At 28.6% G+C, this 23102-nt stretch overlaps 1 protein-coding gene across 1 annotated transcript; it reads left to right on the top strand.

Moving 5' to 3' along the window:
* Positions 1-5591: 5591 nt before the first annotated feature.
* LOC129960926 (uncharacterized) lies at positions 5592-20479 on the top strand. Its single transcript, XM_056074670.1, has 3 exons — positions 5592-5732; positions 10922-11023; positions 19585-20479. Exon 3 carries the CDS (start codon positions 19594-19596, stop codon positions 20284-20286), a length of 693 nt encoding a protein of 230 aa, XP_055930645.1. The 5' UTR covers positions 5592-5732; positions 10922-11023; positions 19585-19593; the 3' UTR covers positions 20287-20479.
* The last annotated feature ends 2623 nt before the right edge of the window (positions 20480-23102 follow it).

The following is a 23102-nucleotide window of genomic DNA, read 5'->3' as shown; positions in this document are numbered from 1 at the left end:
AGAAAAATCGCTACTAATCAAAATTCACTTTATCTTTCGGCAAGAAATGTCGCTTGAAAGAATATAAGAAAAATTAAAATACTTAATAATACATATTTTTCCTACTTGCTCTATAAGGGAAAAAGAAATTAGCAATCCAATCGATAAAGACCAGGCATATATACTTTTCAGAACAAAATCACCAGGCTCATTAAAATGACACGATCGTGCCTGGAACACATTCGCTATCTATAACTACCCGCTTCCTTTTAGATAATATATTTCTTCAAGATAATTTTTGACTTTCAAAAGTTCGACATGAGAGATTTTCAATGACTCCTTCCCAATACCGAAATTCTGAGTTTTGATCTAATTAGAAACAGAAACCAAATTACCGAACTCAATAGAAAAAAAAAATGACAGTCAAAAAAGTTTTAATATGTATGCGTGCACTATCATTTCGTTATTGCTTTAAAACTAATTATTTGTTTTTGTTTATGAAAATTTAAAAGATAATTTGCTTTTCTTTTTAATTTTAAAAAATATACTTTTATTTCGAATGAATTTCGAAAGATGGCGCCATGTAGAACTATTATATTATTTCTTCTTCTGCTTCTTCTTCTTCTTTTTTTTTTTTTTTTTTTTTTTTTGAATTTCGAAATAAATAAATAAGCGTATTAAAAAACACTTTTTAAAAATAATTTTTATTTAAAATAATAAAACAACAAATAAATAAATTTTCCTTTTTGTTTAAAATAATAAAACAAAAACGAAAAATATTTTTTTAAATTATTTATATGGAAGTCAAAAGAAAAATCGCAAAATGCTTGAAGCGCAGATGGCAAAGATTTATATAAATTGAAATCACAGTCACGTTTATAATGTATTTTAATTTTGATATAATGCATCTATGAGATTTTTTTAATGATATTCATTGTGATTTTATAACCTTTCTTCTACCGCTTCCTGCACCTGACGTTTGTATCCATTCTGTTTGGTTTCCATGCTTTTAATATTTTTTTTCTTCTTTTTAGTGCATAGGTAAAAGTTTTATTTATATTTTTTTATGGTTAATGTTTTCTAATTTTAATCTTCGTTTCTTATAATACCCATCGTGACTTGAAAACAAAATGTTTGAAACATTCTAGTCTTATCCGTGAATCGAGAGTGAACACTTAAGTGCTGCTAAGCTGCATGTAAATCACTATACCAAGTCATCCGGCTACATTTAATATCATGTAAATTCTTGAAAGATTTTTTTTTTTTCTTTTGATAACATAGTGTCCTACATTCTTCATAACACTGCTTTATTTTAGATTTTGAAAAATATGTATTGTTACCTACTTTCTGCAAAATTAATAAAACATGTTTAAGACGAGGAAGTGAATGAAGAATCGACTACAAAATTCTATGCTTACAAACGTGAAAAATGCGAAATTAGGTAAAAGAGGTTGTTAAAAATATGTAAGCCTTTTGCTGAATTTGAACCCCATTAACGTAAAATAGAGTACAGCCCTGATGTCTGGTTTGTTGTTGTGGATCAATTTCAACTTATGGAAATATAAGCAGGTCAATTTACATGCTGCCTTTTTCATGAATCGGATCCGATCATCCTTCGTTGCAACTTAATGCATGAACCACATTATCAAATCTGCCCACTTTCTCTCGGTTCACATTCATAATATTCTAAGCGATCATTTCATTTCAAAGAAAATAACCTATTCATATTTTAGATTTGTAAGAATAAATCTTCGTGTTTTATCTATATATGTAATATTCTAGTTCGTATAGAAAAGTTCGAAGAAAAAAATTATGTTTCTTAGACTCTTATTATATTCTTAATACCTTACCTTGAATATTTTTTTAATCAAAATATGAATGTCGAAACAAAATCGAAAACTTCTACAAAAAATACTCTGAGAAGCTGAAATTTTAAACATACAATATAAATAATAATATATTTTAATTTTTAATTAATATATAAAAATTTATTTCTTATGATGTCCATTGTGGCTTAAAAATTGCTAATAACTCTTGAATCTGCTCGAACATGGTCACTCTGACGTGGCCGAGAACAGATACAAACACTATAAACCAGACGGCTTTGTATCTAAATTTTAAAAACTCACATAAAGTTTCATTTTTTCTATTAATATTCCAAATTTCTTTCTATTAATATTCGGTTTCGCGCATAATCTATACAATCTAATATTCCTATTCTGAGAAAAAAATATTTTAATTTTTTTATAATTTTATATTTTTAATATCTTATTTTGGTTAATTTTTTAAATTAAAAATAATTTGCCATTTGCTAAAAATTATAATTAAAATTGCCATTTGCTTTAAAAAAAAAAAACTCTGAAATGTATGCAATAATTAAGAAATAAAAAAATGTATATACTGGGATACAAAAACATTGTGGATACTACATTGTTTTTTATGCCTTTTATGTTTTAAAAAACGTTGGTAAAACCATTATATTATTTGAATCTTCTTTTTGGAAATATCAGAAGAAAGATTTTAAAACGAACAATATAGAAAATAGGCAAAAAAATAGCATAACTGAAATTTGTGTCCAAGAACAAATGAGAACATTTTATTTCGCTGTAAAGCTAAGGTTCCGAATTCGAAATGACTTTTCAAATGGAAAGTAAGTTTCCTTAGATTCCTTGTTGTGCATCATATAATCCAATATCTCAGATACAGTTTTACTGATTAAACATAGAGGGGCAAATGTAGTAAATTACCTTTCAAATACTTGCGGTGAAGACTCCACACATTTAACAAGAAGGACAAGAATACTCCTTCATTTCCTTCAAACTATTCTTTTCCTTATAAAGATCAAAAAGCTGCGACGTCCAACCCTTTTAAAAATTTTACTATGCACAAAATGAAATATAGTAAAGATGACAATGGAAAAGGTGAATAATTACACATGTCTTTTCTCCTGAACGTAATGATAACGGAAACAAGGAATACACTGAATATTATTAACTGCAATTTATCTTCGAATGTTGAAAATCCACTTTGTGTTATCCAACCATTCCCAACACATTAAAAAAAGATTGACTTGTGTCTGAAGCATCCGAACATGCTTTAAGTGTTGCACAGAGTTAACTTTTATTACCATTTGCTGCACTCAAAAATCAGAAAGTTAGGACTCTCCAACAGCAATGAAAATTATGGACATTTGCGCACCCGACTTACAAGTTACTTTTTTCACCTGATTTTTGATGAAAATTTTCAGAGCCAGGGGAAAAAAAAAAAGGACCAATGTATTTTTTTTTTAGAAAAGTGATTAAAGTTTTATTTATTTATTTATTTGTATTGGTAATTCATATAAAATTTGGTTAAAAAAACTTTTAAATAAAAAATTTTAGCAGAAAATGTGAATTTATGGAATTTTTATTCTGGAATAAATTTATTTAAAAATAAGAAATCATTTCTTGAATTCGAACGTGCCTACCATGATTATTTAAATGCGGGAAATTGTTTTCAACTTTTTTTCGGAACTATTGTACGCTTGAATGTCATTAAAAATAAAGAGGATTTTTTGCTAACTTTTTAACAGCAGTTTTTCTTGGATGTAGAAAATATGAATATTCTACCAATATTTTTTAATTAATCGTTGTTTTATTAAGACATATTTATTTTTAGACCATGAAAGGGAGCATTGGAATGACATATTTTCTATCTTGAAGTAATTGGAGAAGATTTTTAAAAAAAAACATTTAGATTTCATACTTATAATAATGAATATTGTATCTGAACAATTTTGATATGAACTCATTCAACAAATTCAGTGCGTTCCTGAATAAATCCCTTAATTATGGATAATTGGATATCATATCATATATATTTATTTTTTTGTTAAATTTAATCGACGATATTTCATTAGTGAGATAACTGTAGCTTAATGAATTAAATCGCAAAAAGCAGTTATTTTACATTTAAGTAAATCTAATTTCTGTTTACACATTATACTTACACCACAGCTTTATGATGAATTCATATCATTTAGTTACAACTATGAAGAGCAAGAAAGATAAACGTAAACAGGTGTCTAAATATTTTCATTATAATAATTAAGCTTTCTATAGGATTAAGTTGGCGTTTGAGGTGGAAAAGGAAAGTAAGCATTTTTATTGCCCTGTCATCTTGTACTTCTATAAAATTTGATCAAGTATATCTAATACCACAAAACATTGATTTTATAAATAAATTAGTTTAATTTGCTTTTTAAAATTTTAAAATACTGTTCAGAATCACATCATTTAATTTGTACAAAAATGTATGGTTTAGTATATATAGTCGCTCTCAGTTGAACCACAAGATGTTGCGCGATATCTACACGATGTCATTAAATATTCTGAATGCTGGACAAGGTCGTGAAATATCTTAAGGATGTATTGGGAATTTTGTGTTAATAGGGCAAACAGATCTATTTATTATTTTTGCTGTTGATGTTGTTAATCACAAAGTGAGAGATCAAAAGCAGCGGCGTAGAGAGACCCTATTAGCACAAAATGCCTAAGAGCACTGTAAGATATTCTCGCAATATTGCCCAGTATTCAGAATGTCGAAAAACATCGTGGAGATATCGAACAATATTTTGTGCTAATAGAGGAGTAAGTATCGCCCAGGGCAAGGTGTTATTTTTTTTTCACAGTTTCATGATATTTCTCTGTAAAAGAATGATATAGACACATTAATTTTTGTCTCAATGGCACCTACGGATCCCTATCCTTCTTGACTCTCAGTCGCTACGCCGTTGATTAACTATTAAATTACTAAATTTCATTTCAGTAGTTTATTATAAATAAGATTTTCATTTATACTTTATCTGAGATATATCTTCATTATCCACAGATAATATAGATTTTTGTTATACCGAAGTTGGTGTTTGATCTTAATTTACTCGCGAGACAAATTGCTGGTCTGCAGTATGACAAACATTCATCTCATCGGTGGTTGTCATACCTAATTACAATGCTTAGTTTGTCTACTAGATATAAAGAAACATGTTCTCACAAGGCAGAATTTAGTTTTCTTGAGACTAGCAAACACAAACCTTGTAACTGCAGAATTTTTTAAATTGCTATTAAGATGCTATGTTTTCAAATAGGTTCATATATTTTTAATAAAAAAAAGTCATTATTTATACGCAGCATTGTAATAATATAATGTGAGTTAGCACTATAATAGTAAGAATAAATACATTAGCACACGGAAATTGCAGGATGCAACAGAAAATAAAATAACTTCCAACCGACTTAAATTCCGGCATGCAGCTGGATAATTTTCATGCAATATATTCATACGAAATAAGTTTGTCATAGTGGTATAGCGAGGATAAATATCGTCCAGAGAATGGCATTATTATTATTATCTCTGTTGCCCCCTTAAGATATTTTTCTTTCTAAGAAGACATAGGCGCACTAGTTTTGTCTCGATGGCGCTACACCATCGCTCAAGAGAATGTCTCGATGCATTTATCACGTAATCGATCCACGAAAACCATCCGGATAACCTTTCACTGATTCTTTAGCTTATCATGACATTCATTATCCACTTAGCTGCTTGGACTGCATTTACTAAACTGTAACTGTCACATTATGGTAATAAGGTCCTTTACATGTTTGTAAACAAACCGTTACTGTCAAATTTTGTGTTTCGCACAAGCCTGTCAAATAAATGCAATTCAATCTCACTGATTAAATTTAGGCCGCAAGATAAAAGAATATTCGTCCGCTGTAAGTTTGCCCATGATTACCATAAAAAGCTGCCTGCATTTATTTAAATTATATTTGCGGGATAATTTTTTTAAAGCCTTCATTTTCTTTTAGATATTGATTCATTGTTAAAATATGTGAATTGATTTTTACATGAATACAGAACTTTTTATATATTTACTTATGATGATTCCTTTGAAATTTTTAATTATTTATATTTAATGATTTTTTATGTATGTGTCACAATTTTATGTCTTTTTTCTTATTCTTCAGAAATGTACTCAATATATTATATTTTTTTAGTTGTTTTCGATGGTATATTTTAATATGATTATTACCCGTTAAAAAAAATAAAAAGCACCGTCAAATCTTTGTTTAAACATATAATTCCCTTGAAAGTTGGTTATTAAATATTTTGTATATAAAGGTAATATATAAAGATATATTCTTTATATTATTTTATATATTTTACTTTTATACAATAATAATAATACAATATAGCATGAGTTTTAGGTTCTATGAAATGCGATCATACTTAATGCTAGCTTTAAATATCACTCTCACAAAGTTGGAAGTTCCATCCATTGTTAAAAATTTGCATTTACAATGGAAAAAATTAAATTAATAACTGTATATAATCAATATAATATACATTTATCATATTTATATAATATGTATTAAAATGTTCTGGTTTTTGAAGATCCTTTTATTGGAGATACTGTTATTTTGTTATGTCGTAGGCCTGCAAATTCTATATTTATTTATGCATTTCTATATTTAAGATTGTTTAGAAAAAGTATTAATTCATAAAATTCATATTTAGATTTTATTTTTAAAAATATTTTGATTATTTACTTGAATAAGATAGTATTTAAATGATCAGTTACCAACTTAATTTGATGACTGAGTACTAATCAGTATATGCGCTTTTTACATTAACTGCTAAATGCAATTCTTTTTTCATGAGCTTTGCTTTATAATTTTTATTCTCAAATTAATATTTAGATAATAAAAACTGTGATACCTGCATCTGTTTTCTTTTAACTCTCTAATGATATTACTGAAATTTTGTTTCAAAATTGTATACTTTAGAGAAATATACCTTCTTGTAAACTCTTGTATCCATAAACTTGTTTCCAGTATTAATAATGCTATTAGCAATTCATATCAGTTTTCTGTTTTCATGATATCAAATATTCAGATATACACTCTTTCCTAAAAGATTGTTTTTATTATTGCAGGTATAAGTGTAAAAATAAACATTTCTTTTAAAGAAAAAAAAATTAAAATCTTATAAAAATTATGAATATGTGATTTTCAATGTTTTGTTAAAAATGATGTTCATTGTCAATAAATTATCAATTTTTTTAGTTTTGATTTATCAACTTAATTTTTAAAACAAAGAAAATTTTTTTTAACCTGAATTGTTTTATTATTTAATTTTTAATTGAAAGTTTTCAATGAATCCAGTTCTAAGAAAATAAACCAAATGGGAAGCATTAATTAAAATAATGACCAAAGAAGTGTCACTTTATGGAATTATTTGTAAAATTGTGTTTTTGTTGCTACTTTTTGTAAAGTATAATTTTAGCCAAAATTGAATTACAAGATTTCTGCATATTTCTTTAACTAGTACAGGCAAGATATGAAATGAAATCTATTATTTACAAAACCAATATCTGTACGATCTCATCTTTTATTGTTCACACCAGTGATCACCTCTTAGTCATATACGTCTTCTCCTTTTTTCTCTTCATTCCTTAATTATCATCTTCTGCTTTTAAAGACCAGCCTTCAACGGACTACTCAAAATGTTAATTGTCAGCTTATTAATACCTAGCATCCACATTTAAGGACAATTAACATTTCACTGTCATGGTTAATTAGACCACATTCCATTGCTTCTTTTTGCTATTTCTAACAGGTCAGTATGTACTTCCAAGATTAAATATGTTTCAAGTGGCATGTATAACCCATTAAATAGATTTTGAAGTCTAAGTATTGTGCATTTTAAAGTTATAATATATATTCTATTCCTTTGTTTTGTTTTTAAATTGATGTAAGAAAAATAATAGTATTTGGCATTTTATTATACTTTTAAAATATTGGTAAATCACTTTAAAATACTTTTTTATTTACTGTATGCTTATAAAAAAGTATTTAAAAATGATTTTCTACTAATTTTTTTACTGTTTTTGTTAAATAATAATAAAAAAAATAGGATTGAAATTTCATTTCATAGTTATTTTATTCTTCATATTATTAATATAAGTATTACAAAATTTTACTGAAATTGAGGCATTAAAGTAATTTGAGTATTAATTGGTTGAATCAAATAATTTTCTGAAATAATTCTATTTTAAAGTGCTTTAAATCAAAATCATTTGCTGCTAACCTTTTATTAAATACAAAAAAGGAATGCTTGTTGATAATTTGTCTTGTGTAATGCCACTCAGTTATTTCATGAGATAATGGAAATTTCCCTTATGTCTTGAAAATTATAATTTTTTAAGAAAATGGGTGGAATACCTTTGTTTGTTTGTTTCAGTTTGTCTTGACCTACTTCTTTATTTCATACCTCTAAATTGTACATTTGCTATTTGTCTTTCATAGAAATCAGCATTGACTGAGAATCACTTATCTGCTGACACTTTGAAAAGATTTCTTTAAAAATGCCATTGTAGCTATTCAAGCTATGGAATTTATCTGCACATCTCAAGAAAAACTGTGCTGCTCAAAATTTATGTTCTCATCAGAAGGCTGAGATTCTCTGTAATAGTCATTTGTGTCTATATTGAGGTACATCTAAAAAAAATATTTCAAATCTTTCCTGCAATAATCTTTTATGTAAAATTAGATTGATTAAAAATAACATGTTCCTGTTGAGCTTATGTGAAACATGCAATAGTTATTATAGTTTATTTTTTCTGAAATAAATTGTAATTATTTATTTTTGTTAAAAGTAATGCAACATAATTGAGAGCTTAGTTTATTTTGTATCATCTTTTTTTTTTTTTTAATTTACTGACAAATACATTTTTGCATGAAATATAGGAAATATTTTTTAGCTCAGTCTTCATTGGCTGTGTTTACTATTTATTGATGATAAATATGAACCACTATACCAAATATTCTATCAGAGCAGCATTTATTATTATTTTTATTTTTTATGAAATAGCACTTTGTTATGTGTATAGTTACATTGTGTGTTTGCAATATCATATATTGTATGCACTTAGTATGTTTTCTATATGTGCAATTCTTTCTGCCATGCTTTCTACAAATTTTTCTTTTCTGCATTTTTATGATTAATTTCCTAATATTTCTACCACATACTGTATAAAAATACATTATTTTGCATTAGTGTTTTGAAGATAAGTGTTGTTTTAAATATGTTAAGCTGTGTTCAAATGTATGTTAAATAAATGTTTGTTGTAGGAGAAGTTAGTAAAATAATTTTTGTGAAGGCTTTGCATGAATCCCTCTTGACATGCTTTTCTTTTGATCCCCATATCAACTATCATCAGTGTTTTTATGCATTTTTAAGTTTTTTGATTATAATATCCATTATTTCCAAAGTAATCAACACTAAGGATATCATAAAGACATTGATAGAAAGATGAAGAATATAGATATGTGTCATTCTCATGAGCAAATTCTTCATTATTTTCTCAATTTTTCTAGTTATACCATAAACATACCACATTTTTATTAACAAACACAATTGCTAGGTATTATTTAGTTGTCCTGTGTGTGATAGTTAACTTTTTGACCAAATCATAAATGTATTGTTATATTAGAAGTATTTGTCAGTGCAGCAAAATTCTTCTTCGTCTGTATGAATTATGTTATATATAAAAAAAAAGATTTAAGAAACCCCTTGATTAAAAGGGAAGAACCATCAAGTCAGGTGATTCGAGAGGGGATTCAGTTGGTTTATGTAAGCCAATTCAGTTATCATGAAATTTTGCATTCAATCATCACTTTATAGCTGATAAGTGTTGAGGAGGAGCACCATCTTATTGCAGTCACACGTGTGGGAGTACTACCAATGGCAATTCACCTATTAGTTCTGGCACATTGCTTTGCAAAGCCATTTGAATATATTGGTCACTATTCAGCATACTGCTGTAAAAAAAACATGACCAACCAACGTGTGTCTGAAATTGCCACAAAACACGTTTGTAGAAAATTGCTAATGATGATGAATCTTATACAATCAAGTTCTGTTACAGGTTTGATGCCTCATTTATAAGCTACAGTATGGAATGGAAAATTTTAAAAACCAAACAGAATTTTATCTGGCAGAGTTGAGACAGTCCTATTTGTGAAATTTCCTATCTTTGGAAAGAACAAATCCTTACATTTTATCCAATTTATCAACTCAGTGTAGTCCTTGGTATCAGACTTTTTTTTGATAAAGTTCTTACAGAATTTGGATTTGGGGTGCCCTCCTGCAACTCAACTCTCTTATGTATTGTCTCTCATCAACGATAATTGTTAATAATATGTTGTTTTAGTAACAGAAGGGCATGTTTCACTCAATCGCCGAACTGATAATTCTTTTATTGTTGTCTAGCTAATGTCTCATTCTCTGAACAAAATATGTGTAAGGTATATTTCACTGACTGATAATTCTTAGTTTTGAATCGGGTTGGAATGTATGTTGTCACATTGTATATTTCAAATTTTAGAAAAATCTTACTATGCTTGTTTAGAGTTGATATGGCTATCACAGATCATTATTATTCAAATTGGAATTATCTGACTTCAAAAGTATAAATGTTTTTTCTTATTTAAAGAGAAAAATGTTAGCAGCCAATTTGTATATGTTTTCATTATTGTATTATTAAAGTTTTAAGATTCAAAATATGTTCTTTTTTAGTGTCATTGAAAATAAATGAAGTATCAAACACAGACGTAAATCAGAGTATAAAAATGATTAGTGCTATAAATTATGAATGTATTATAGAAATTATGCATTATTAAAATATATAATATAGGATAATTATACTATAATATAGGATCCTATATTAATACTATAATATAGGATTAAAATATATAATATAGGAAAATTATATAATATAGGATTTTTTTTTCAAATGCAATAAATAATTTTACATGTGTATTGATACATAAAAATTTGTTCATTTATTAGAAAAATATAAATTCTTGATTAATTTAAACAATTCTATTATTGTTCTTATCAGGGTATCAAAGAACTCCAAGCATCTTTATTCCAAATGTACTTTTTTTTGTTGTTGTGTAATGAAGGGAATTGCTACACTTTCGGAAAATCTGGAAAGTGATTGGTAAGTTACTTTAGCATTATTGTTCAATTCGTAATTACTGTCTTTTCAACATTTTAAAAATTGTTGATATTATTGCTACTTTCTCCCGCGTACCCGAAATATTTTCCCCCTTTCTTCTCTGCCAAAATGTGCTTTCATAATTATTTTTTAACTGGTGCAGTATATGAATTTTGTATAATATCAATATTTTTTAATCGATGATTAATTCTACTAAACATTTTCTAGCTAAGTTTCCTCATAATTGAATTGATTGCCAAATAAAATGTCATTCTTGTTAAGTTTTAAAACACATTAAGATTACTTTTTTATGGCCGGAAACATCAGTATTGTTTAATGTCTTTATACCTTAACTTAAATTCTAAATTAAATCTATGTACAGTTGCTGGAAAATGGTATCATAACAACCAATATTGCTGAAGAATTAATTATCAACATTAAAAACATCACTATTTATTCAAGAGGTTATCTTCATATTAGATTTCGCACCAATTGTGTTTTTAATGACTATCATCCAATCTTGAATACAAATTCAAAGTCTTCCGATTAAATTATACTTACTGAAAAATTTCTTTTTTGTTTGACTCTACTATCATAGAATTTTCAGTGAAAGCTTTAAATTATTTATTTTTTAATATTATTGATTCTGGCTCAGGTTATTTGACCAGATTTATTTTTACTTTAAATGTTTAATTGTTTTCATTTTCGTTTTCATTCAAATGCACAAATTTGCTGAATAATGATGATACCGTATTGATAATGAATGGGGTCAATCCACCTGTCGTAAAATTCACATGACATCTACATTTGTTGTTTTCTGCTCAGGCATCATGACTCGAGACCTAGGGAGCCTCAAAATTTATATCGCAGTTCTGAGCTGGACGCAATTATTTTGCATTGTTTGCACTAGTTCACACACTTTTTCCACCCTTTACACTAAAAAAAAAAAAAGTTGAAAGGAACTGAAGAAAGAAAGAAACCGAATGAAAACGAAATGAATAAAATGAAAGTAGGAGGAAATAAGTGTGGTGCCAGGTACCTTCCCACCAGTGAGAAGCGCAACTGGCGGAGGAAACGAGAGTAGCTGGAAGTTGACGCCTAGACGAGGCGATGTAAAGACGAACTATTACGACGTGTTATTTAAAAGACGAATTTTTATGTTACTTCTGAACCTGATTATCATAGTCTCATCCTGTAAATTTGTCATCTTCCGTTTGTTCGTCATCATTAACGTAACTATATTGTCAATCATTAAATTCTCAAGTATCAGCTAACTCGAATTTGTTATTTTTGGCCATCACCCCTGCATAAGCATGAATAGAAATACCCCCTCCCCAAAAAAACAGACAAATAAATAATTTCAAAAGCAGAGATATTCGGGAAATTTCTAAGCTATAAAAGAATTGGACAAAATCAATATATCAAAATTACTAGTTAATGTAATGTGATTAGCAAAATCATATGATTCGAATATTACTAGTAATCGAGGAAGATATCGCGTTACCAAGGCGATGAACCAAATGCTTTTATTCTTGACCAAAAAGGCTTCTGTGTTTTATTATTTATTTAGATTTACAAGAATGTTGTGTTCTGACATAAAAATATTTGATCTTTCGTTCAAATGTCAGAATAGTTTTCTAAGGACTTATTTATGTCAAATTTAAAAGTTAGTGAGGTCCAATTTGCAAACTTTCGTTAACTGACTCACAAATCAACAATTCCAAGCTATCATAAAATAAAGAATAAAAAAAAAAGAGTTCATTTACAAGAAATGTCAGTGTTTTACCTCTTTCTCCCTTGATGGAGAAAACGATGCGAAATTGACCCCCCCCCCCGACCTCATGCCGAAGGATTTACATTGTTTTGTAGAGATCTCTGCCTGTTTTGGTTTCTGCCTGATCACATTTCCATTACAGCTTTTTGTTCTTACAAGATTTTTTTTTTTTTTTTTTTTTTTTTGCTGAGTTCTTGAAGATAGTCAATTTCTAAGCATCTTTTGAAGTGGAGACAAACAAATGCCATTTTTAAAATTTAAACATGCAGTTTTTCGCAGCATCATAAATATTTTTTAATTTACATTTTTGAATAATGTAAAGAGAATTCATATGCTAGTGCTCTGTATATGATAAAAAATTTTTAAAGAAAATTTTACATATCAAAATATAATGAATAATAGTTAAAAAATGAAATGATAATTTTAATTTTGATGTTTGCCTTCTATTTATTTTCGTGTTAATTTAATAGCTTTAAAATGAAACATATGATTTCTTTTTTTAACTGTAATAAACAGTGAATATATAATTATTTGAATTCTCTCAGTATGAGGTATCTGAAAAAGCATAAGCAAGTAACCTTGAGTTCTATAATTCTTAGAATTTATTTCGTGGATTATTAGGATTATTTCCAACATAAAAAACACACTAAAAATACGTTTAGTGTAATAGCTTTCATCAAAATATACAGAGTGATTCAAAGTAAAGTATCCCTGTTTGTGACGTCCTGTTGAGAGAACCAGTCGATGTAACGCCTTCATATTTAGAGGATATACATCTCAGGCCATGGGATTTATTGGTGCTTGATTGATTCATACTTGAATACATTTTTTTATTTAATCATCATGTTAATGATTTATCTTAGATTTATTTTATTTTAGTTAGTCTGGGAAAATGTGTATATATTTGTTATGTCTCATTATTCAACCGCAAGAAGGCTTGCACAGCATATTATTTAAACAAATGCTTGGTCTTTATAAATACTGTAATAAATAAGTGAAAGTAATGAAACAGAGAGGAACCTGACCAATTATACCTGACAAAAGGCTAAGTTATCCTAATATATTATAATTCATAGTATATTTTTAACAAATTTATTAATTTGGCCAGTAAGCTAATAACATTTAACTTAAAAATAGGCTTTTTTTTATCGACATGTTTGTCTCCCCTACTCACTTCAACCCAATAACTAATCAACTGTCTAGTCGGAAATCCGTCGTTGGACTTTTTTTTTGTTTGTTTGTTTATATATGTCTTCCTAATATAAGTTCTCTGTAATTCATCTTTTACTTTAAAAACAATATAATTGTATCGTTTGTCAATAGTTATTTTTTTTTTTTTCATTTCTTTCTGCTTTCTTCCTCAGTTACTTAGGGAATGTCTTAATACAATTTCTTATTTTAATCCTTCAAAAGGATAATCGTGATTGTACTTTTTTTTTTTTTTTTTTCCCCTACACCTCTATTTTTTTTTTTTTTTTTTTTTTTGCCATTTTTTTACATATATAACTGAATGGTATCAGTTTTACATATATGATCGAAAATCAGTTTCTTCGCACTTATTCGAATTTTTTATTTGTTTTTTACTTTACCTGTTTTATTTAGAATTCTTAGATTCTCTTCATTAAATGTAACAAAATGTTCTATTAGAGAATTTTAAAAGTCACATTCTTATTTTGTATGACAAATTCTTGTATGCTTCTTAAAATTGTAAATTTTAAATCTATTAACAAGTGTCTGTGACAATGAGAATTATCCTATTTTCTTTTTAAACTTTTCGGTTGCTTCTAGAATAATAACTATTTTTCATGTTTTTCATCCTCACCAAAATATTCCATTTTGCCATTTATGTGATCTTTGCCATTATTTGACTCTAATTTCTTATCTACTAGCTCTTACTTTTCTCTTTGCAAATATTTTTAATTTTTAAAAAAATATTTCAATATTTTATTTAAATTTAATGAAATATCTGAAATACTGATTAGTTATAATCTTTGAGTTTTTTTTTTTTTCTTTCTTTCAAAAAATATTTTCTTTTGGTCTACCTACATCATCATTAACTTATTTTAACAAGGTTTCTTTCTCCTCTCTCTCTCCATAAACATGATCTCCTATTTTGTTTGTTTCCATTTTCGTTTTTGTGATATTTACATATTACCAGCTGTTTTAATTCTCTGTCTTTCTCTTCATAAACATTATCTCATATTTTGTTTGTTTCCATTTTCGTTTTTGTGATATTTATATATTACCAGCTCTTTTAATTCATTCATTCTAATTACATAAAAGCCATGATTTATCAATGAAGATCAAACAGTTCTTACAAAAGAAAAACTTTTATGGTGCAAATTTCTTGAGACATTTTTAAAATGGAAATTATAATTTAATACTAGAAACAGAAACTCAGAGATTGATATTATTTCAAAATTTTAAAAATAAGGAATTAGTAATATAAGTGAAACCTGTGTTAGGTTTTCTTTTAATAATTATTAAGTATTTCAAAATGTATTTTCATCACATTATACTCAGTTGATGGTAATGTAAGTATTAAAATTGATTTTTCATTTCTATTTTTTTCTATTTTGCTTTTGTAATGGAGATGTTACTGAGATATCAATCAAATAAAAAGAAGCATTTTAAATTTTTTTGTGAATCAAAAAAAAAATTTTAACAATTGAAAAATATTTTGAAATTTAATGATTGTAGTGAAATAAAAATTCTGTATTTTCTTTGATAAAGCTTTTAATGTAGCACTAAAATTCAGTATCTGAAAATAAGTTATTTTTTATAAAATCTGTACAATGTATTTTCCTTCTGGTGCTTAATGAATTTACATAATTGTAGGAAAGCAGTGTGATGAACTTTATTATCCATTACTGTGTACCAATAAAATGATATTATATAAAAATTACCTTATTCGTAATTCATTATAAAAGTGCTTCAAAATGAATTAGACAGTTAAATTAAATTTTATATACTCACTAACAAAAAAGAATTCTTTAATAGAAATTGTAGAGTGTACAGTTGTGGTTTGTTTAAAGAAATAAAACCAACCGAAAATCTGCCAAGCCTTCTTCATCATCCTTCTGTTTCAATTTAAAATTCCTTTGAACAAAGTTGCTTCTGAAACATGTTTATACTTCCATTAAACAATGAAATTTCTCACTGCAACAAAATCGGAAAGCATCAGAATATTTCATCCTTTAAGGAGATTCTTGCTTCTTGTCCAAGGTCTTGTCGTTCTGATAATAATAAAAATGTATACATAATACATACATACAAATAATACATAAGTATCTGCAGATTTTTTTAAAAAAATTGTTGTTTACAAAGAGTTCAGATTTATATACTAAGGAAACATATATATCAAACAGAAGTCGATCAATTGCAGAAAAGCACACTTAACAAAAAAACAACTTATAACGTCAAACATCAATAAAAATGAGATAGAAAATGAAAGTGATTTATGGATTGTGTTACAGCTGATTAAATAATAAAGCTTAACATTTTCCCTAAATCGTACAATCAAAGCAACATAAATACAGGGTGGTTATTTAAAAAAAAAAAGAAGAAAAAAACACTTCGCTGATATATGGACCTGTAGTGGCAGATCCGTTCAATCGATCGAAATGAGATTTCAGATGTGAAATCTCATCTCCATAGATTGAATGGTCTGGTTGCTGGAGGTCCGTATGTCGACAGATTTTTTTTATGTCCACCTTGCATATCTCTATATAGTTTATATTTAGGTAAACTTTTAGCCAAAAGATCGGTAATTTGAAATTATATAAACATATATTTAACAACAAGTGAATTGTTAATTAAAGTCTGTCTTATGAATTTGAATTTTATATCCAACAATTTCAATCTTTCACACACATTTTCATTTACAGTTTTGATAGCAAATTGATTAGCTATTTGACTATTGAAGCATTATTAATGCGGGAAATTTCATCTATATCATTATTATAAAATCAAGAAGGTTTACATAGATTTACCTAAAGACATTATTTAACTTCTGTAAAAGATAATAAATATGCTTAGTTTTGTTTTTTTGAGCTCCATGAAATGGAACAATTACAAAAATTAGTATATAAACCGACATAGATTCTTCAAAAGTGGGTTTCAGTAGTATCAGAAGCTTAATATGCTTCAATATATGTCATCTAACTATTAGGATGATCTAACTTTTTATATTCTGATTTGTAATTCATAGCACCTTTCAGATATCTGAAGATCTTTTTCAGTCTAGTCAAGGCAGCAGTAGTAAATTTTTCCAGTGGCTGATTGAGATAATTCACTGGAAATAAATTATTTGCTCATGTTTTTATATCTGATTCCATAATGAACCTATTAATTTACAAATAACTCACCATTTGTGAAGCCTGTAAGAATGTATTTAAGTTCCTATGGTATAGAGCAAGATTTGAAATCACCCAAGTTGAAACATTTTAAAAGTATAATTCTTTTTAACAAGTCGTAGTTCTGTTGATGAAAACATCAGTTTTATTCTCAGCAATTTAGTAGCAGGTTCAGATGCAGATAAGTCGAATTCACTTCTCAAAATATTGATGACAGTTTTCGCTTCAATCAAGTCATATCTAGTTATCAATAAATCGCTGGCATAAATTCCTTCGAATGAAAATACATTGATTAGAAATAAATAGTTTAAATATCACTTTGTTTTGAGAATGCTGGAATTTGCAAAACTTGTTGTATTTGTTGCTTGTATCAGACTGTACGGACTTGAATTTAGTTTACACACTCTTCCTATCCCAACACCATGACCTTGTGTTTAACTCAGATGTATTACTTCCAACAGAATATTCATTCAGAAATGATATTTTCACATCCATGATATAAAAATAAAATTTTCTTGAAGAATGAGATTAATCCCAGTCTTAAAGATGACATACTGATAAGTAGAGAAAAAGCATGAGTTTCTAGACGAGCCTTGTTATTTTCCATATAATTTTCATTTAAAAATTCAGTAAGGTTTGATTGAATTTCTTTTTCAGGTAATTCAATTAAGTTCCAAATTTTATTTCTCGCCATGAAAAAAAAATTTCTTCATCCATGAGATTTTTGCAATTAAATTGTTCTTGTATGGCATGTACTTTAAATAATACAGTTATATAATAATATTTCTGTAAAATTCGTTAGGTTATTTTGTTATACTAATTTTCTTCTGTCTTGTAAATTTCTTGTTAATATTTTATAGAGGTAATTTTTTTTTAACATGTTTAACTGTTTTTGAAAAGTCCTTGTACACTTTGATATTTTTTGGCAAATTAACTCTCAAAATTTGAAGAGCCTTATTATGTTGTGCAGTATTTTGTTATTTTAAGAGGTTGTTGTTGTTGTATCTTTTTTTTATTTATTACTTTTTTAGCATTATTGTATTGTTTTGTCTTATTATCTTATCTTCTACTCCCATTATTTAAATATGATATATTTAGTATTGTGTGTATTTCATTATTTAAGAAATATTTATTAACTGGAATTTTTTCTTAATTGAATAAATCCCTTGTATGAAGCTTACGCTTCGTAACTTTTTACATTTTTTTAGTGTTTTTCAATGCATCATCTTTCTTTGCTGTGAAAGAAAGAATATAATGATTAGATTATAATATTTTTAATCCTAAATATTGATAAATTTAATTAAAGGGCGATATTATTACTCCACTTTATAAACATCTTTATGATAAGTCTTCCTTGTATTATTTCTTTTTTTAAAAAAATATTTATTAAATCATTAAAATGGTGCTTTTTCTATAAACGTGATGATAAATATCTTTTGGCATGTCTCTTTCTATTATTAACTTTATATAATTATTATAGTTCACCTACCTTTTGCATTTTTTTGTGCCATCCATGCTATTTTCTGTAGTTTAGTTTTGCAAATTATTTATACTACTTACATTGCATTTATATCATTTTTCAACTGTATATACTTGAAAATTTGCAAATATTTATATCTATACAACTATTATAAATGTGAAAGTTTGGATGGATTCATGTTTGTTAGTCAATCACGCCAGAATGGTTGAACGGAATTGGATGAAATTTAGCACAGAGATAGATTATAGTCTGGTATAGGACATAGTCTACTAATTATTCCGGTTGATTGAGTGGTTAATTTTTTATTAATTAAAAACTAACTTTCCCGCCAAAAATCTGAGACCAAATCCCGCTAAAAATGAGTAAGGCTTCAGTTTTTTTCCCCACACTAATGAGGTTAGGCTTAATATATTTTCGACCGATTATTTCAAAGGATTATGTTTATTTTCTTAGTGTTTGATGCATTAAAAACTAAACATTGTTAATTAATCGATCTTTCGGATTCATTCTGAAGTACTTTTAAATTAAAATAAAACAGATTAAAGGAAATTAAAAATTTCGAATCTGCATTGCGTTACTCCAACTGCCGTAGAAAATTCACGCATTTGCGTTACCCCAACTGGCGTTAAAAATTCACGTATGCGCAGTGTGCTCTGATTGTTTACAACTGCGTTTTCATTTTAATTAAAAGTTAAAAAATTATGTGTATTATACTTTTGTAGCTATCTCAATCTCGATCGATAAATAAAATAGACTTGACTTGATTTTAAAGAAATACGGACTCGCTGTTTTGTTTTATTTCAGGTTACAATGTAAATCATTTGTTTTTAGGTTAGTTGTGTGCTTTTATAACTAAATTGCATTTATGTTAATTATATATTTTTTGCTTATGCTTATAGTTTTAAGTGCATCGGTTTTTAGGTTAGTTTTAATTTTTTTGATTTGTTATTTGTAGTTTTTCGAAATGCCCAGAAAACGCAAATCTACTCTTTCGAAGAGGAGTAATAAAGCTCGGGCTATGAAAGTAGCTAGAAGACCTGTTTGCAAGTTTAGTGAGCACTTGCGGACTTCAAACCCCCTCCAGCTGTGGGACAAATACAAGGACGCTTTCTCAAAAGATATCGTGCATAGGCTGGATGGCACTCACAATAACCTAATCATTAACGAAGCTTTGGTATTGATTGAGGATAAAATTATTTCCATATCTGGAAAATGTCTCACTGATTTCGGCCTAACCTCAGCGCAGAGAAGAGATGAATTATCAAGCGAAGTTGTGAAGGAGCAAAACTACGACACCGTGGTTTTAGAAGCGCAGGTCAATGAAATGATACCACGATTATTTTCCGAGCAGCGTCAAATCTACAAAACGATTCTGAACCGAGTAAATAATGGAGAGGAGGGATTATTCTTTCTTGACGCACCAGAGGATACGGGTAAGACGTTTGTACTGAATCTCCTGCTTGCCCAACTCCGCAAGGACCGCAATATAGCTCTGGCTCTATCTTCCTCTGGCATTGCTGCAACTTTGCTTAACAGTGGCTATATTGAACATTCCGTTTTCAAATTGCAGCTTAATCTTGCAAACGAATATACCCCAAAATGCAACATCACCAAAAACAACGACCGGGGAGTCCTTTTGCAGCAGTACATAACATAACGCCATCCTGTGCCCCCGGTGCCTATAACACTAAGTTATCTAACCAGTTGGATGAGCACAAGATGGAAGGGAAAAAAAAAGAAAGAAAGAAGATAAAAAGAAAGAGACGACAGACCATCCAGGGTTCTCCAGAGAGAATCACATTGGTGTCAAATCCTACATGACTATATTCAATATTTTGGTGATGTAATAACTGGATAGAGGGGAAAAGAATACTTAAACAAATGGTGACTTTGAGTTGAACTTACAGGGAAATGAGATTACTAACTGAAAAATTGATAATTTACATTGAGAATATCTGTATGACATATATTAGCATATAAGTAATCACTAAAGAGTCAGAAATCTGTGGCGTCCGTCTGAATCCTGTGGTTTTGATTTCCTTCTCGAGAACTGCACTTTTGAGGGACTTTTGAAGTTATAATTTCGGCTGATTTTGACATGTGGCATTTTGGTCTCAGCTAATGTGTAGTCTTGAATAGGTCTTGGTATTTGTGAATATGGTTTACTATGGAGTGGATCTTGCCACGTGATAGGGTATTCGATGCAACTCTCCTGTACCATTCTTCTTCGAGACTTGTTTCTGGCTTTCTCATGTGCCATGACAGAGTCAGTAGGCATTCGGTGGCATAGTGAATTGGGGATCCTATCTCCCCACAGCTACAGTAAGGAGAGTTGGCCAGATGGAATCTGTGTAGGTATGTCGGGAATGGACCGTGTCCAGTGAAGAAAAGGACATCCGTTCTGTTCCAGTTGGCAGCGTATAGAGAAACTTTCGGTATTATATTGAATGTGGAGCGGCCTGTTTCGCCTTCTTCCCATTCCTTTTGCCATATTGTCATCATATCGGTTTGGAGGATGTTCTTCAGATGACATCTTGGGAGCTTCATTATATTCCGATCTTGATTAGCATTAGCCGCTGTTTTGGCTAGTTTGTCAGCCGCTTCATTCCCTTCATAGCCTACATGTGCCTTGATCCATGAGATTTTAATGTGAGGGTTTGCAAGAAGAAGGGTAAATGTATCTCTTGCTAATTGGCTATTGGATTTTGGAGAACTTGAGGCTTGTATACTTGCTTTATTGTCGACGTAAATAGTAACTGGATCTGATGTAGGAAGAGAGGTTGCGTATTTGACTGCTCTGTTGAGTGCTAGTAATTCAGCTTGGAAGACCGTGTTTTCTTTCAATAGGCTGGTTGACCATTGGTGTATAGTCACTGCATCCTGCATGACACAAAATGCAGCCCCAACTCCTGCTGAGGATTTTGATCCATCTGTATAGATCCCGAGTACTACATTCTGAGACCCACCGTCTTCCAACGAAATTTGATGTGCTTGGAGATGTTTGGAAGGATGTGACGTCCAGCCCGTAGCTCTGTATTCATACTCGTGTGGGCTGATATGTGGCATATCATGTACGATTCCACGGAGTCTGTACAGTTCAGTCATTCTTGCCATCATTGCAGCAGTACAAGTTAATATCTCTAATTACACAGTACCTCTAATCACACAAGCATGTATTAGAGGCTCTGAAGAGGCTGAATGAGGCCTGCAGGACATCCGTGGCAATCAGTCGGTGATGGGCGGCTTTGCCGTTTTGCTCGCAGGCGATTTTAGACAGACACTGCCGAGTGTTGATCAGACCGTCAGCTCTCATACATACACATCAAAATTTCCACGCGAATGAAGACGCGGGTAAAAGCTATTTAATATATATGTCAAAAATTAAAAGCTTTATTTTTTAGGCATATCTTCTAGAAATTCAAGAGAATTTCTTGAAGATACTTACTGAATTTTTCATTAAAAAAAGTTTTGTTTTTCTGTATATAAACTCTTTTTGATATTAGATGAGGTTGAATGATGCAGAATAATTACAAATAATCAACTGGTTTTGAAATGATACAATTTTAAAAATATTCATTACACTCTTTAGTGTTAATTAGGAGAAAGAAGAAGCAGTTATTAAGTTTTTGTTTACGTACTTCCACGGAACCACCAGATACAGCATAAATAAATATTGAAATGATAACGTTTTTTATGAGATTTAGTTTATTTCCTACTTATAATACTTTTTGAAACCTGGGTAATATTTTGTGATTATCTTATACTAATCAGTTATTGCAATTTTTAAAGAATCCAAATACAATTTTTAATTCTAAGTATATTTTTATGAACTCATAAACAATATTTTTTATAGTTAACATCAAATATTTCAAAATATCTCCTGCATTCATGCAATAACTTTTTTTTTTTTTTTCGCTAACAAATTTTATCCTAGTTATAATGTTTAGGAACTGTTTAGGAGGGAACATTGTTTACTTTGAAATGTTTTTAACGGTTCTGTTTTGTAATAAATAAATAAATTTATTGTATTGTGTGTCTTTCTCTTTGTCTGTGTGTCTGTCTTTTTTTTTCTTTTTTTTTTTTAACTTTTTTATTTACCTTTTCTTGCCACTTCGGTATTTTTACCGCTAAAGTTATTTTCTACTATTCATTTAATATTCGATCATAAACATTTTCATATAATTATTGTAATAATTTTCAAGCTGCTTTTATGTGACTAAAATTAACGACATTGACAATGAGTGTTACGTCTACCTTCATAAACAAGGTAATAATAACATTTTTAATACACAGTATATAATTATGGTTACAAAATATAGTTAAAAATATCCACATTAATTCCAGTATTACATAAGGATATGTTTGAATTTTTAAAGTGTTAAAAAAATTTATGTTGCATAAAACTGAAAATTGCTGGCAAACCTTGTTACATCATAAATGCTATTTATTGAAGAGTGTTTTCTGTGGAAGTTA

The sequence above is a fragment of the Argiope bruennichi genome, chromosome X2, assembly GCF_947563725.1.
Source record: "Argiope bruennichi chromosome X2, qqArgBrue1.1, whole genome shotgun sequence".
Taxonomy (NCBI): Eukaryota; Metazoa; Arthropoda; class Arachnida; order Araneae; family Araneidae; genus Argiope; species Argiope bruennichi.
This window is presented reverse-complemented; position numbering and strand designations above follow the sequence as displayed.

Excerpts from the sequence above, each read along its gene's own strand:
- LOC129960926 (XM_056074670.1), top strand. The coding sequence starts at position 19,594 with ATGCCCAGAAAACGCAAATCTACTCTTTCGAAGAGGAGTAATAAAGCT.